The 16,315-nt window shown below is 38.8% G+C and overlaps 2 protein-coding genes across 3 annotated transcripts in view; both read right to left on the reverse strand.

Moving 5' to 3' along the window:
• Window positions 1-11,340, reverse strand: part of Ror (tyrosine-protein kinase transmembrane receptor Ror) — a 254,960-nt gene extending 243,620 nt beyond the window's left edge. The window contains exons 1-2 of one of the 2 annotated variants that reach the window (XM_077416979.1): window positions 11,149-11,340; window positions 10,377-10,636 (exon numbers count right to left, since the gene is read on the reverse strand). In XM_077416979.1, coding sequence (XP_077273105.1) covers window positions 10,377-10,446 — 70 coding nt within the window. In that variant the 5' untranslated portion in view covers window positions 10,447-10,636; window positions 11,149-11,340. Of the gene's footprint in view, window positions 1-10,376; window positions 10,637-10,784 lie in introns of both variants that reach the window. The other variant, XM_077416978.1, reaches the window with a different exon arrangement.
• Window positions 11,341-11,779: 439 nt separating this feature from the next.
• LOC143903454 (uncharacterized) lies at window positions 11,780-16,224 on the reverse strand. The gene is made up of 11 exons (XM_077417040.1): window positions 15,606-16,224; window positions 14,947-15,328; window positions 14,620-14,767; window positions 14,315-14,328; window positions 14,024-14,241; window positions 13,724-13,805; window positions 13,152-13,328; window positions 12,860-13,013; window positions 12,386-12,604; window positions 12,148-12,217; window positions 11,780-11,964 (listed from the first exon to the last, which is right to left on the reverse strand). The coding sequence occupies exons 1-11, from the start codon at window positions 15,825-15,827 to the stop codon at window positions 11,899-11,901; spliced, it is 1,752 nt and encodes a 583-aa protein (XP_077273166.1). The 5' UTR covers window positions 15,828-16,224; the 3' UTR covers window positions 11,780-11,898.
• Window positions 16,225-16,315: the final 91 nt, after the last annotated feature.

Here is a 16,315-nt window from a genome sequence, read left to right on the forward strand (position 1 = left end):
CGTGTATCACAGAATTAATTAATACCCGTTATACCGATACCCGCAACCGTTCGGCGACTTCCGCCGGGATCGTTGATACGACCCGAATTGTATACGATACGATACCGTATCGCATCGAGGATTCTATAACGCAAAGGACTGTGCGCGCATCAAATATCACCAGTTCGATATAAATGAAATAATTCGAGGAAAGCTTGATATTTTATTTCGAACGAGATACTTTGTCATCCCACACAGATATTTTGTTTACTATAGAACATCGAAGTATTAAAATCTTTGAATAGTAACAAAAAAAAAATTATTTCTCAAAAATCAAATTTAAACAGCAAATAAATAACCATCAATTTTTTGTTCTTTAATTTCATGCAAACTTTCACAGAATTTATATTTAATAATCAATATATTTAAGTTTAATATTAAATATTTACTTTAATTATTTAAAGTTGTACAGTAAAAGGTTATTAAAAAGGAAGCATACAATAATTTTCACTAAGAAAAATCGTGTTAAAAATATGTGAAATATGAGAAACGTTGTTACAGAATTGTATTTAAAAAAAAAACGTATATTACTGTCGTTTCAATGCGTACAGTACAGCATGACACGATTTCACGCGCTTGTCTTATAATGACCAGGAGATTTACAGCGCGAATTGAATTCTATTTCATATCCCATGGATTGAAATCAAACGATGCGCGATATGAATTACCCCGACAATCGTAGCATTAAATCACGTGATGGCATAAAAACCTTTTACCTGTTTCGTCCGATGATATTTGAATTGAGCGACCGGATATTAATTATAACTACATGAAAGCGAGTATTGCGATGAAAGCGCGCTCGCTTTTCCAACAAGGGCTTCAGATTAATTTCAGTTTACTGCGCTTAATTCCACCGTAGCCACAAATCGACAATTATAAAGGAAGTATCGATCACATATGCGTCGGAAATTTTTACTTGCACACATCATTCTATAAAACTTTGTTTATTTCCACCATTATTTATTTCAATATTATTTATTTTACGGCACTATATTATTATCAAAATTATTAAATCTCAAATCGGTTTATAACTTATTAAATGTGAAAATTGAATTTAAGCACCTAAGCGTTATTAAAAGTATTTTTTCTTCATTAAAAAAAATTAACAATCACGAAATAATATTAACCGGTGAATATGACTACATCCTATTGGCCATGATACTAAAACGGACGAGAATTTCGACAATGTTCTCGGTGTGAAAGCACCGGCATACCTTTCACTTTCACGTATAACGAAGAGGGCCCACTCACCTGCCAGTCGTCAGACAAGATTCACTAATTGGGATTAATTCGCGCTAATTAATTAAATCACGGTATACCCGTCCGCCATACACGTTCGTTGCGCTCGCCTCGTGCAATTTCGAGCGATATATTCGTCTCTGGACATTCTCCGATAATGCGCATATATACCTACGCAATGAGGTAGAACCTTGACTTTCGCGAACCGGAATAATAAATTCATTGAGTCATCACAAATGAAATATATTTGCGACACTTCGTTGATAGAGATTAAAAATTGTTATAATTTCAATTAGGTAAATTTTCAATGTTAATATTTACGAGTATATATTACGTCAATCATCATTTTCATTGTCACGTGCGAATACAGAAACAACTCTCGATTATTTTACAGTGAAAGAATTGATAAAATTTATCAAAATTTAAATTTTGTTCTATTTACGCGCAAACCTGATTCAATCTCGAAAGATCGCTGATGCACAGCAAAATTAAGATACGTCGATCAGTCTTGATAAATGATTCGTTCAAAATTGCCGTTCGCAATTTAGAAAAGTTATCGGAATAAAATAGATGTATTTCCCCTGCGCGCGCCCGTATTTGCCATCCACCCGGTTGCATTCAAAGGCACACCCGATGAATTACAGTTGAAACGATATTGCCCCGTTTTAGAGGACGGGCATATTGTACAAAGTCGCGCCGAATATTGCACCGGACGAAAACGCATCCCGATATTATTGAAGCCTTCCGCGCTTTTGATCGTACTCCCGCCAAATGGTAATGTAACCGTGCAATAGCTGCGAAATATTTCTATCCTTCTCTCTCTTTCTCTCTCTCTCTCTCTCTCTCTCTCTCTCTCTCTCTCTCTCTCTCTCTCTCTCTCTCTCTCTCTCTCTCTCTCTCTCTCTCTCTCTCTCTCTCTCTCTCTCGATCTCTACTAAAATTTTCAATTTTTGTTATTCCGCGTTATCATCGTCATATTATTACGTTTCCCTAATTCTGCAACGCGACAACGGGATTTACAGCAATATAATATTCCATAGATTTTCTATGTGATACTCGATCCCCTCAGCTATAAAATATATTATCTGTATGACGCTGAGTATACAAGAGTACTGAGTATATCTTTATCGGACAACGATACCGATTACGCTGTTACTTCGGATATCATTCTAGGAACACGGTGATATCTCATTCGTTCCAGTTTGGATAACGCAATATCGCGTACCATTGATTGCAAGGAGCATAAGCGGAGGGAAAAAGCGTGTGCACGACCGCGAACGAGAGATAGGCGCGATAATTAAATCTGTCGCTTTGGAAGCACTCTCATGTGGACAAAGCGCGAGCAAAAGGAACGTCGCGAAGCTCATTCGACGAAGCCCGGTGGAAATAACGCGGCGAAATGACTCGCAGATGTTAACTCGCGATGCTCGAAGCAAGCATGCATTTTCCGTCCGCCAACTTTGCGCGCTGAAAACTGTCCGCTTGAATGTGCACTTTGCCGCAATCTCGGAATGTATGTACACGGTGTGCAGCATTAGATTAGAATGCAAACGTAAACGAGATTCATCGTTGGCCTCGCATTTGCGTTGGTTAATCTTCGTATAGAAGGTTGAGAACGCGTATGTGTGCTTTATCTACTTGGTTACTTCAGTGTACATTTAAATACAATCGCCACTCTCTCGAATAAGCAGCGCCTTCGAATGGAAAGAGCTTGGAAAAAATGTGGAATTAAAGGCGATATGTGTTAATACGTTTTACGTAAAAAGCAGAATTTGTTCCGGAAAATGTTGACTACGAAAAATAAGGCAATTTCTTTGAAAAGAAAACAGCACTTATATTTGGAATATTATACATATACAAAAACAGTTCGTTGAGTGACGTTGTTCTATCAGCAATGTGAAATGTCGAAATTACTATCCAAAAAATATTAAAAATTATTTTTTTTTTTTTAATTCAAATAGCTTCGTTACGGTGGCAGCACCGGCCGACTCTCGGACCACCGTATAGAAGCGGGAGACGACGTTTTCGCGGCGATCTAAATTTAAGCCGTAGATTTATACGCCCTCACTCGCCGGGCATTGACTTTGGCTCCGGACTGACTTTCAACCCCCTTCTTCTCCATCCACCCTTTCTCTCCTTTTTTTCCCTCTCGCCTCCTCCTCGCGTCGTCTCCCACTCGCGACTCTCCGACTTGCGGCTGTTCCCTCTTACTCGCTCATTCCCGTTGCTGTTTATTACCGTCACGCGATACTCGCGACGCGATGTCCTCGCAAATATAGAACGAGCCAGGCTGGCCTTCGCTAAGGACGTCTCGAAAGCGTTACCGGACCGCCAGACTCATCAAGTCCGCGGTAGGGCTAAAGGGCTCTCTCCGGTGAGGACCAAGGGACTATCTGCGATGGAACTTTGGAGGAGGAACGTAGTAGTACGAAATCCCTCGCGAGAGTCCACTCCGACAGAATAAGTAGCCGGAGCAATTTGTTTCGGACGAAACAGTGTAATCTAACGTTTCGACCACGATAAAATCTGAAGAAACTCCGTCCCGAGTCTCTTTATCTTACCCCCCCTCTCTCACACAAGCGTACAACGTTCTTCTATACAAGTCCCGATGTGAATTGAATTTTGGAGCGAATCTCTAAGGACCTTTATCTTCATAGTAGGATTTTCTACGGATTGTGAGGATCTTCCTATATGATTATCGATTTAATCTTTATTGATTAGATTAATTTAGTAATAAATAGAATAAATCTCTTAATCACACACACACACACACACACACACACACACACACACACACACTGCTAGTAGTGATATGCGTTTTAATCATGCTTTGATCCTTGAAAAGAAATAACGTTGTTAAATAATTTATACTAAAACACTAAAGCAGTAAGCATTTAAACCATAGGTATTGGAAAATTCGATATATTTATAAAATAAAAATGATTTCTCTCGTATATGGATAACGTGGCCAGTCAGTGTGCTAATTGGCAAAAAAGTTATTAATTTATAAAAATCTCTAAATTTTTAATTCTCTTTTGTCGTTATATAAAAACTATTAGTACTTTGAAATGATTATTAAAACGAGATCAACTTTAAATACTAATTGATTAAAAATTTCATAGATAAAACGAAATGCGAAACCGAAGTATTCTGCAGAATTCACACAAAGCGATTAAGCCCTATGATTATTATAACTGTCTGTAATGACTGTTCATTGCGGAAGGTATAAATATTTCCTTGTGTGGGGGATAGAGTCGATATTTATCGTTCCTTTTCAGTGCGTGTCCCTATGTGCTTTAGCTCGAAAAAAGAACTACTTAGGCGCGACACCATAGCACGCTCGACTGTTTTTTCAAGACTGTGTCGCGATCGTGATTCGTTTATGATTCTGTTACCATCAGAAGCAAAAGAAAAATATTATTCTTTGCCCGAATAAAAAAGCTAGTTTAAAGCTATTACGGCAGAAAACTCGCAAATCGATTTAAACCTTTTTGTGCTAGCTTTATGATGCTAAAAGTTATTAGCAGCTCATCAATTATAATCATTAAATGCATTGAATAAATTAACGTTTAATTGACGATTAAAATGAACTGTATAAATTATTCTCTTCGCGAGGCAGGAAAGTTAATACGTATCCACGAGTATAATATATTTATTGCATTAATTGATATAAAAATCGCGGAAGACCATTTAAAACTGTTAGAAAATTTTAATCAATATATATACATTATACATACGAAAAAAAAATCTTATATGTATACGATGCTGATACAATTACTGCTAAACTTCCTCTTTCCTTCTGAATTCATTTCTCTTAAAAATTTCAGAAGCATCACATATGGACGTTTTTCTTGATAGCCTACGAAACTGACGTCATCGACAGAAAGGAACATTGAGGGGAGTCTCAACTTCATCGGACGAACGAGACGAGAACAATAGGTCTGCGACGCGCGCCATCGTGCAATACGATTTCCTACGAGTTAGTGATAAAGTGCACCGATATTTTAGCGACGAGATACTTCGAATTTATTTCGTCCCTACGTAGACTACGGTTCTTTGTGCGATCATTCCTATTGTGCGCGATATGGGCAACATGAGAGAAAAAAATGTGGAAGAAGCTCCTTCTGGAGATTTCGCCAAATTTATGACTCGGTATAATGACACGGACTGGACTGAATTTTAGTCTCCAAAGACTCAACTACCCACATACGATTCGACTCGAACGTCGACCTGATCCATTTTTGTCATATTTATATGACAAACACATCGTGTTTCTTCATGTTATAGCCTCTAAAAAACCTGACAAGTCATTTTACATTTATTTTCATTGATCGTAGGAAAAACAATTTACATGATATCTTATTCTTAGAATACAAATTAATTTAAGCAACAAAATATTTTATTAGCATTAAAAACGCTATAATTGTTTTTTAAAAGAATATTTTCTATTATTTTAACTTTCTAATTGGAAAGCGTTCGTATTATACTTGAAAAAATACGGTATCTATTTAATCTGTAGATAATTGATATTTGACAATTGCCCAGCATTCATTAGTTGTTGACTTGGTCTATGATTATTAAAAATAATAATATATTAAAAATACATGCGTATTAGGACGCAAGGGAATTCGTAATCGCCGAGGGGACCTTTGCGCGAGATCGACGCGATAATTCGAATTTTCATCCCGCGGCTAACGGTCCATACATATTTATAGTTTAATTAAAATCGATACGAGCTTACGCGGGGGTGGCTTAAACGGCATGACGCACCGCTCGTTTTCTTTTGTGCCCGAATTTCAGTACCGCCACACGATGAAAATGCGTATATATCAATGAATATGTATATAGCGCTGAAAGACTCGAGAAGGCAAGCAGGGGGAAAACAGAAATTGCTCGATTTCAATCATTTGATATCGTGTACGTAAATATACATTTTTATTTCTCCGAAAATATATGTTATAATATAAATCATGAGAAACAAATTTTATGACAATAAAGAACGGTACATCAGACTTCAAGCGTTCTTCACTATATGAAATTATGTCAATATTTAATATTTTCCTTCTTTTTATTAATTTCTATTGTAAGACAGATCTTTCAGCTCAATACAAAATATAAGAAAAGAAATGTAATGTTATATCTCAATATGTATATATATATATATATATTTTTAAATTACTCTTAAATATTTTTTATGTTTAAAATTCGTCCATATACTTTCGTTACTATCAATATTCAACAATCAATATTTACGCTTTGATATTGTACCAGCAGGCATCCCTGGCCACAGTCAACTTATTCAGAAAAATCACGGAGATAAAAAGAAGAAGGACGCAATGGATCACACACAATTCGCGATTTATAGGAAGATAAGTCATATAAGCGATGTGTACAATCAGTCGGACTTATCTATCATTAAGCGCGTCGATGCTGTTAACTGGCGCCCGTCTAATATACGATGAAAAACAACCGCGTAAATTACTCATCCTCGCACCCCGCAGAAGTAAACGTACGCGCCATTATACCAATCCTCCCGTGTAAGCGTTTCGCCACGGTGCTCGATACAACACGGCTTACCTCACGGATGTCGCCTGGCTACTATTTACGATCGCGCAAGAAGTATAAAGCCACGCGGATCGTTACACGCTCCTTTCGCGAACGACTTGTTTCTTCTCGCTTTCGCCCGTTGACGTTCCTAACGCGTACATCGCTGCTTTGTACTTTCGCCAAAGCCAAGATCGAGGAGTAAACCGTTAGTAAAAAATTATCATTCCCGCATTGTATCCATAAGATTCGAAATACTCCTTAATTGATATTACGTGTGGTAATATATCATTAAGATATTGTGACGCAGCATTGTCTTTTTTCTGCTGCAATTTTTTTTAACATCAAATATTTGAAAAAAAAATTAACGAATAAATAATTTTCCAAAAGTAGATAAAATTTGAATAAAAACTCTAATGTGCTAATTAAATAATACTTTTATTCAAACTCACATATATTATTTTATAAGTTTATGCAGCTGTTTACAAGAATTATGATGTACCTATTCGACAACGATTTTGTGCTGCGATAACGGAAAGAAATTCTGTCACGATCTGCTACTGTATGTATATGATCATTTTCGGCCCGCACATAGCATTCGCACCACGTTTCAATGTTATATGTGCTATCTCGTAGTCTCGAGTAAGATTGTCAAGAACAAAAAGGGATAAAAAAAGATTCCAATGCTCGCTCGAACGCTGAGATATATTCCCAATAATTTTCTTTTATTACAAGTATCTTTTAGTATATTTCAAGAAAATGTAATTCATTTTCATCGTATATATCCCCTTAAAAAATTGTTTACGAATTTTAGAGTGTTTTCAGAAAAATGTTTTAATAAACCTAGAGTTTATTTCTCTTTCCCTGTTAAAATATACATATATCTACTTCAATTATATATCATTCTGTTCTCTTTCTCTCTCTGCATAATAGGCGTCACATTGACAGTCACGAGTTAAAATAAATTAGCGCATTTGTTCGCATTGAGAAGAACCGAGGTAAAAATAATGGGACGACTCGGCTGCTAATTACCGGCAGTAATATATTAGCATAGAACTCCCGTAAAATTCGTGAGCGGTGACAAAAGAAAACGAGGGAGACTTACGAGTTTCCTCACCCTCTCCGGTACGGCATCATCATCGTGATATTTCGTTGTACCGTCACGCCTCGCGCCGTTCCCTTTGAGCTCTAAATAACGTCCGATGGAGTCCTTAAACGCGGGGATGCGTCGCCGCGCATAATATCCGTTATTTACAAGCCAATAAAATCGCGCGTCTCGAAACTTGAACGCATAAATAAATCATGGAAGAAAAAGAGAGAGAACGGAGGCTCTATATCGCTTCGATCTCAGCGGACGACGTAATAATCTATACGAAATTAGCGCGCATTGATGTTAAAAGAATTTTTATGAACAACCCCTTCTCTCTGAATCCACTCGATCATAGCTAAAGAAATAGTCTAACTCGGGTATAAAACCCGCTGGTGTATCGTATTTATGATATATTGAAATTGTTCTTTAAAATTTAATACCTGTATAAACATAGCCATAATATTATGCAGAAACCCGCAGTCATCCGCTTCGCGCTAATTTCATTAAACACCATCGCGTTATTAAATCGACAAGGTGTGTATACGATACGATAAAAAATTATAATATGTGTATATCAACACAGGTTTATATATCGTTTCCTCGCCTATTTTTACCTTTTAATGAATATTCACGAGACCAAAGGCCGCGGCAATTTTCATGAATAATGTTGCTACATGTTTTCTCTTTTAAGTTCTCACGTAACGAATATATTATGCTTAAATTTTTAAATTATACGTTCTATGCGTTCGAAATGAAAATAACTAAATGTCAACAACTCATGGTGAAATTCCAAGGATTGGGCGATGATAATATCAATTAATATAATATCTCTGAAAATGTTAAATTATAATTTTTTCATATAATTCTCTGTAAAATATAAAAAAATAAAAAGCATTTATCGTTGCTTTTTTACAAGAAAGAATGGAGTTGCTAAGAAAAGACATGTTTATCCTTCTATTAATTTGAGCACAAATATTCTGAGAAACGCGTCGATTTTAATTTCAATTAGCTTTGGGATAGGAAATAAGGCAGGAAAAATTGGTCCGGGATCTTGTCGTGGAATTCGCCTCTTGGGCTCAACCGTCGATAAGCGAAAAGCGTTGCCCGTTAGGCGGCCAGAGTGGGTGTCAAGGGAGACGGTAAAAGTACATTAGACGGTAATTAAAAGAGAACCTATTACCCCCTGGCTAACGGGGCGTGAAATGCTTTAAATCGTTTACAAATTACAGTGTCTGCGAGCGCTGAAACGTCTGCTGCTACGTAGACACGAAAATCACGCAATAAACGACAACTCGATATTTTATTACGAAAGATGTCTTATCGAGATAAGTAAAGAGCTCCGCGAGCGCCTCTTCCAGTCGAAAAACTTTACTTTACTTTAATCCTTTAGCCGATAACTCGATAGCTCGTCTATTCACGAATTTTAGTAAAACAAGAGAACATTCTGATTATCGGAATTTCTCGGTTAATGATACAAAATTTAGCGATTTGTATGCGAAATAGAATTTACCGGTCAAAAAAATGGGTATAAATCCAAAATAATAATTTGCGAAATAAGAATGCAAATTGAAATTTTAATAAACTATCGCATGTAAAATTAGTTGTGATTGCTATAATAAATGTTCTATTAAAATTAATAATTTCTGCGAATATATGTTGTAAAATGATTTACATACATGCATTACATCTATAACATATAATTTATTCATAGAAGGTTTACGCGAAACATGCGTAAACACCATGTATAACAAGACGTATTTTGGATCGCTGCAGTAAAGTTGGATATTTTACGACGGGAAAAGTCCTCGCGGAGTTCGGGCGATTTGAAAAGCTCTCGTGAACTTAACTCACACGAGCCAGTGGACCTGTCGCCACTTGTTGAATGTTTATGAAGAAGAACAGAAGTTGAAAGTACCCTCGAATCGTTTCGGCCAATCGCAAAATTCGAGTGGAGATTAAACGTTTGCTTTATTATCGTATGCCTCGAGAACTCTTCCGATTAAACCGCTGACAAAGCGAATGAAAGACCGCGAGGAAATAGCGGCGCACTTGTCGTTAGTATCGTTTATTAATATCGTTAGCAAGAAAATGTTCGAGTTACCGAATCGTTTGTCGACAGTTCGTGATGGAATTCGAAAAATATTAAGATTGTTCAAGACATCATCTACAGATTGCGAAACATATGTATTGAGAAAAATCGATTAAATTCATAAAAAAAAAATTTAAAGAAACAATTTCTGTCCCTTTTACAGTTAAGTATAATTAACATATAATCGCAACATGAGCGACTGTAAAGAAAAATCAATGTTAATCGAGAAATATCTCTATAAGATCATAAAATCCCGATTATCACGTTAAGTCCGGCGCACTTTATCATCCGGCTTATCAAACGACAGAAATCTCTCGCATCGTTTCGAGCTCCAAAATTCTCCAAAATGGCGTGAAAAGTGTTGGGAGACTTTACCTTTCAAGATGTCCACGAAGAGGAGCAGGAAGAACAGCGTGCATAATTGGCGGTGATCCCTGCGGGCCATGTTGTCCCACGGCGAAACGCACAAGACGCGATGCACAAAAGTCAATTGTATGAGACGCGCGCGGACACCAGGAAGCACGAGAATCCCGCCGTGGCGCACATACTCGAGGAACAGTCCCGGATGCCGGCGTATATACGCGACGCGACGTCGCGATCTCAAGCGCGCGCGTTCGCCCGTCGACGCGAGTCACCTGCAAATTTCAAATTTTCAAAATGGAGCATGCGCGCGCGCCGCCGCTCGGCGAATCACCACACCGCGACGTTTCGGCATTCGCGCGCGCGTACCGCGTGTATACGTCTCTCGCCGGACCAGATTCTCGGAGAAGAAGTAAAACTCACGGATCCGTCGAAATCCTCCCAACGATTCCTGTCCCTCGTCGCGATTGTCGGAAGTGCCGCAGTCCGCGGGTGGCGTCGAACAAGCACGTCACCGCGCACCGGTGTGTGTCTCACAGAGTGTTGCGCGCAAATGACACGACGCGTTCACGATGCTCGCGCGATTCCTTCCACGTAAGGGAATCGTTCGTTCTCGGCCTCACGATGCCCCGCTCCGCCTAGAAAGCCGTCACGAAGCGTCGTACGTCACGCGTTAACTGTCGCGCTGACAAGTCCGCTGTCATCGGTTGTCGCAGACGCACCAACGGAAAGGAGCTCGCGCGACTACGTTCTCAGCGAGCGTCCATGATCGCGTTCAACGACTCACCTTCGCTGACCGTTTGAATTACAACTGGTCGTCCGAAGGCAGCTCGACGGTCCGCTCGATGATTTCGTTCAACGAGAGCCGGTGTCTCGCGACGCGTGTCACTGTCCCGCGCACTTTCTCACGCACCCGGAAAGACGCAACGAATCGGCCGAGGTGTCGCACGACACTGCCGACTGCCGGCCGGCCGCTAACTTCGCGCGGTCTCGGCGACCTCAGCCGCTCGACTCGGCGTCGCTCGGGAGACGCGCACGCGCGCGCGAGCCTCTAGGGAGAGCGCGTTGGGGGGGGGAGGAGTGGGGAGCGCACGTAAAACCGCCGCGCTGCTCCGTTCCCCCCACTTTCGCGCCACCCGGCGTCCACGTCGCGTCGCGTCGCGTCGCGTCTTCGTTTCGTTTTCCTCTCGCTCGCAACAAGTTGCTGGCCGCGCGCGTGAACCGCGAGAAAGAGGAGCTGCGAACGAAGAAACATCAGGCGTGCTTTCGGCGCGGCCGGCCGTAATGAAATTAGATTAATGGCCCGACGCGTGGCGTGGGGGCCGTAAAACAATCTTCGCGTTTCTTCCCGCGATGCCGCACATACGCGAGATTTTATACGCGGGATTAGAAAGTTTTGTTCGTGTCTATTAAAAATTTCAGTTTTTATTAGTACAAATGTTCTAAAGTTAAATGGTACATCTTAAAGGAGAAATACAATTCTTTCACACATATCGTATTCCCATGTCCGAAATCATTTTTTATATATGTCTAATCGTTATCTCAGCTTGGCTGGACTGTCGGAGTAGGTGGTCGATCCTTCGGAACTATAGCAAACGCTGTGCTGTAGAAAAAATTCGTAATTGTACAAAGATCGTATGAAGATAACGTAAAATAGATGTTATAAAATGTTAAACTCAATTTCTTGAAATCTACAATAGTCAACCGCTTGAAAAAGACCAAAAATACATTTTGGCTATATTTAGCTATGTACAAATAAATAATAAAGTAAATCATAATCATTAACTTTGAAAACCGTGCGACCCCTGGGCATTCCTAATTGCGGAGCGGAGGTAGATTTAGTATATTTCTTTCTCCTGTGTTAATCACAAAATATTCGGATGTAAGATTGCAATCAAATTAGTATATAACGCGATTAATATATACGATTACAGAAACTATTCTAATAATATTAACGGAAAGATATTATTTTGATGCAAATAATCTAGCAGAGTAACGTAATTAACGTAAAAAGACACGCCCACGAATAAATTCTGCTGCTATCGCTGACGACGTCTTTGCTGCTGTAACTCATCGCGGCCAAACAACGTTCCTCGTCCGCGTGCTCCTGGCATCCCCCTGGGCACCGTCCAAACCTATCTCTCCACCATTCCTTCAATTTTTCAACCACGCCCTTACGCAACGGCTTCGAGGGGCACGTATCTGGTTGGCAGTAGTCCGCATTCTCGTAGAGAACCGCGAATCTGAAGAGAAAAAGAACGGATTGAATGACAGCGTCAAGCATTCGTTTTTCTAAAAGATTTACGGCAAATGTTGCGAGAAAATTCCAAATTTAAATAATAAATTATATATTATATAATACGTCTAAATAATAGATAACTTTAACAATTTAATATAAACTATGTAGATATTTAACGTACGGGCAATTCGGAGTAAGCCAGATATAATGCGAAACAGAAAGATATAGATAAGCGAAAGAAAGCGATCCCTTAACTTACGGTGTAGCCTTTGATTCGCAGGGTGGACAGCCCTCGGAGGGCTTGGTGAGAAATCTGTAGCACACTAAGCTCAATCCCACCAATAACCACATCATCAGTACGGATAACACTGCTATAATCACGAGCTCCGTGGGTCCAAGTGTCGTTGTACTGTCTGAATTCAATCGGCACAAATTTAATTATCTTACAATTCAATTGTCCTTTGAGTAGTTGGAAAGTGGCACTATTAAATTAAGTGATACAGATGCGAAGAGGCGAAAAAACCGTATTATCTTGCGAGGGAACAACCTACTTTCTCCTTTTCCTTTGTAAAGCGACGATCCACTCTCGTCCGTCTGACTCGTACGTCCCGTACCTACTTTAGGCATAACTTGATAAGTACCGCTTGTTCTGCTCTTCATAATATCGCCGCCGATATCTAAGACATCAAGCCATAAAAAGAATATGCTGTAAAATCGTTTGTGAGAAAGTTACAGCTTTTAAATCAATCATTCTATTCATTCTATTAATTAATCAATTTTTTTTCTCTACTCCAAAGTTTCAAATTAATCTTTTCTAACGTGATTTTATAATTTTATAATTGTAAAATAAGGCAAAACTTTCCGAGAAGCCGTATGCGCGATAAAAAAATTATGCGAAGCAAAATGCACAGGGCCATTTTGATCCCCGAGATGCATCAGTTTATATTTTACTCTCCTTGAAAGCGCACAATGAAATCGCGCGCGAATTTGCAAACACGGTGATAGAAACGTTGCAGAGGCTGCAGTTTCTTAGCTATGCGAGCGCTTAAAACGGAATAGCATATCGGTCTCGTTAATTTTCAAACGCGGCGAATCGCAACGAAAGGCCGTCATGAAATATTACCCGATTCTCGCAAGGTAGCCAGTACTCGGAGGACACCGCCGAATGCTGGATACCATTTCTCGTCGTCCAGGTGTCGGCGCACCTGAAATGCGAAAAGTATCTTTGCGATTTTTGCGAAAAGTTTTTGCGGTTCGTCCAAAATTAATCTTGAACAATCGCGTCAAAAATTGTAAAGTAGAAAATCTGCGAAAAAGGAATAGGGCATGATTTTTCTAGTATGAGAATTTTAGAATTTTTTTTCCCAGACATCTTGTAATTTATATTATCATTATTTTATCTGATGATCTGCTCGTGATGTACAGATTGTTGCAACCAGGTATAGAAGTCCTTATTGAACTTTCGCAGCCGCGTTTTCGTGCTCGATCGCGAAGTGATGCACTTGACGCTGGCGATGTAGTACTTCACGAGGGCAAAAGCCGACTTTTCCGAGTACAATGATTGCAGGCTATCGGTTTTGAAGGGCAGCGCGATGCTAGATAGAGAGTGATGTGTTGAGGCTGTTTGTTCGCCGAGGCATTCTTACAAATTGCCGCTCGATAACTACCTGTTAGGCTCCGCTTCATTATCGAGGAACGGAAGGGGTATTGTGACTTCGTCCGCCGTAGCTTCGTTACCATAGCCTTGGCGAAATAAAAGAGTTTAGGAATAATTGGTACTTATACATACAGCATTTGAAATTAAAGATAAACCGTAATATAAAATTGTCAGCTGTCGTAGAAAATATTTTTCAGTGGTCATTTCAATCTCTTTACAGAACAGTTAAAATATCGATTTACTTTTAATTAGTTATGTAAATTAGATTTTCATACAAAAATAGTTTCTTATTTTTTTTTAGGTGACAATGACATTGTACTACTTTTAGCTTTACATTCGTGTGTCAGCCACATGTGGAATACTAAAATAGTATACAAGTGTCGTTCAAAGTTAAACTCGTTCCTTCGTTCTCACCATCGACCGCGCGTCTCGAATGTCCCCGCTTCATCGTGGACCGTCTTTTTTTTCTGAACGTGAAGCTTCGATAGTCACCGCTGTCACGTTCGGAAGCTATTTTCATTTATGGAAAAAGCAACAAAAACAATCAGATTGATTCTTCGCGATCCCAAATCAGTGCATGCATTCGATACAGTTTTCAAATTACAATTAGCTTACAAAATTAAGTAATATATATTTAATATGCGCATTTTCGAAATTTCTTTGGATCGCGAAGGAACAATCGCACTTACATTCCGAATACGTGATAAGCCCATTACAGGCAACCGACGTTTTCGGTGGTGTAATTATGATGGGTGGAATCCTGATATTTGGAAGATCTTGGCTGGGCTTCGACCAACCGGCACCGTTTGTCTGTAGAAAGACCTTCAGCTCGTCGAAGAGCTCAAACAGCATCCTCGCGTTACGATATTTGATGTTACCCGCGTAATACGAGTGTCTTGTGACGGGGAGTATGTAGACCCGCAAGTAACCGCCCAGAGTGTCCGCCAGAGCTTTCAGCATCAAATGCTTCGTTTTGCCAACGGACAGCCTCCGTACGCTCTCAAGGCATATGTGAAAATAGTCCATGAGGTGTGCTATGTACTGATCGTTCTGGGGATCGATGACGTTCACCTGGCGAAGAGGAAAATCTTAGAAAGCTTCCTGTGCGTTCCTTTAAGAGCACTCACTCCTCATTATAGAAAACTGGTTAGCTTTAAATTCTTATTGGAATCCAAAAATATCGACCTCTTTTACAAAATTTATTTTTAAATAAATAAATAAATAAAAAGAATACATTCTCTTTAGGAATTGAGCTTTCAAAATTTTTTGTTTATGATGATAAAATATTGTCTTTTATAATACAGTTTACGTCGACAAAGTTCTTGTAAGATGCTTCCATTGGCCTTACGTTGGGTAGAATATCTTGAAACATCCTCCGACTACTAAGAATAGTAAATTCATCATTTGTCCAACATTGCTTTCCATAATCGTTTCTTTCGAATAAAACGGTGCCGGTTTTTTTACCATGTTTGAAAGATTTAGCCTCGCTTAACCTATCACGAACAAAGACAATAAATACGTTGAAAACTTCAATCAATGACATGATTATGTTTAATTTTAAAGAATTCATTTACTTAAATAAATGTTGATATCATACAAAATTAAGTAAATGTAGTAATTGTTAAATGGCGCGTATATCTTTATCGGATGCAACAAACCTTTTACTGAAAATGCAACCTACAAGTACCAAAAAAAACCATAAGAGACATATATTCATGCTCCGAAACAAGAATTCCAAATGTTCAACCGCGTGATTTTTTTTCGCGGGTTTCTTGGGTATTTCTGACAAGCCTATAACGACTTGTGCCCATTATTCTATCACAACTATATTTTTCTATTACGCGCATTACTTCGTGCTAATAAAACAGTAACTTCAGACATGATTGTTCATTTTATTTTACAAATATAAATTTATAAAAATTGATATATATTATATTTTTTTATATTAAATAAATAAGGTAAAAAATTCGAGAAAATCTAAAACATAATAATGAGTGGACAAGTTGTAATCATGATAGCAATAACCAAAAATAAAAAAATTATACTGTCTCTCTTTTC

The sequence above is a fragment of the Temnothorax americanus genome, unplaced genomic scaffold (genome assembly GCF_048541705.1).
Source record: "Temnothorax americanus isolate GAGA-0224 unplaced genomic scaffold, ASM4854170v1 Scaffold47, whole genome shotgun sequence".
NCBI lineage: Eukaryota > Metazoa > Arthropoda > Insecta > Hymenoptera > Formicidae > Temnothorax > Temnothorax americanus.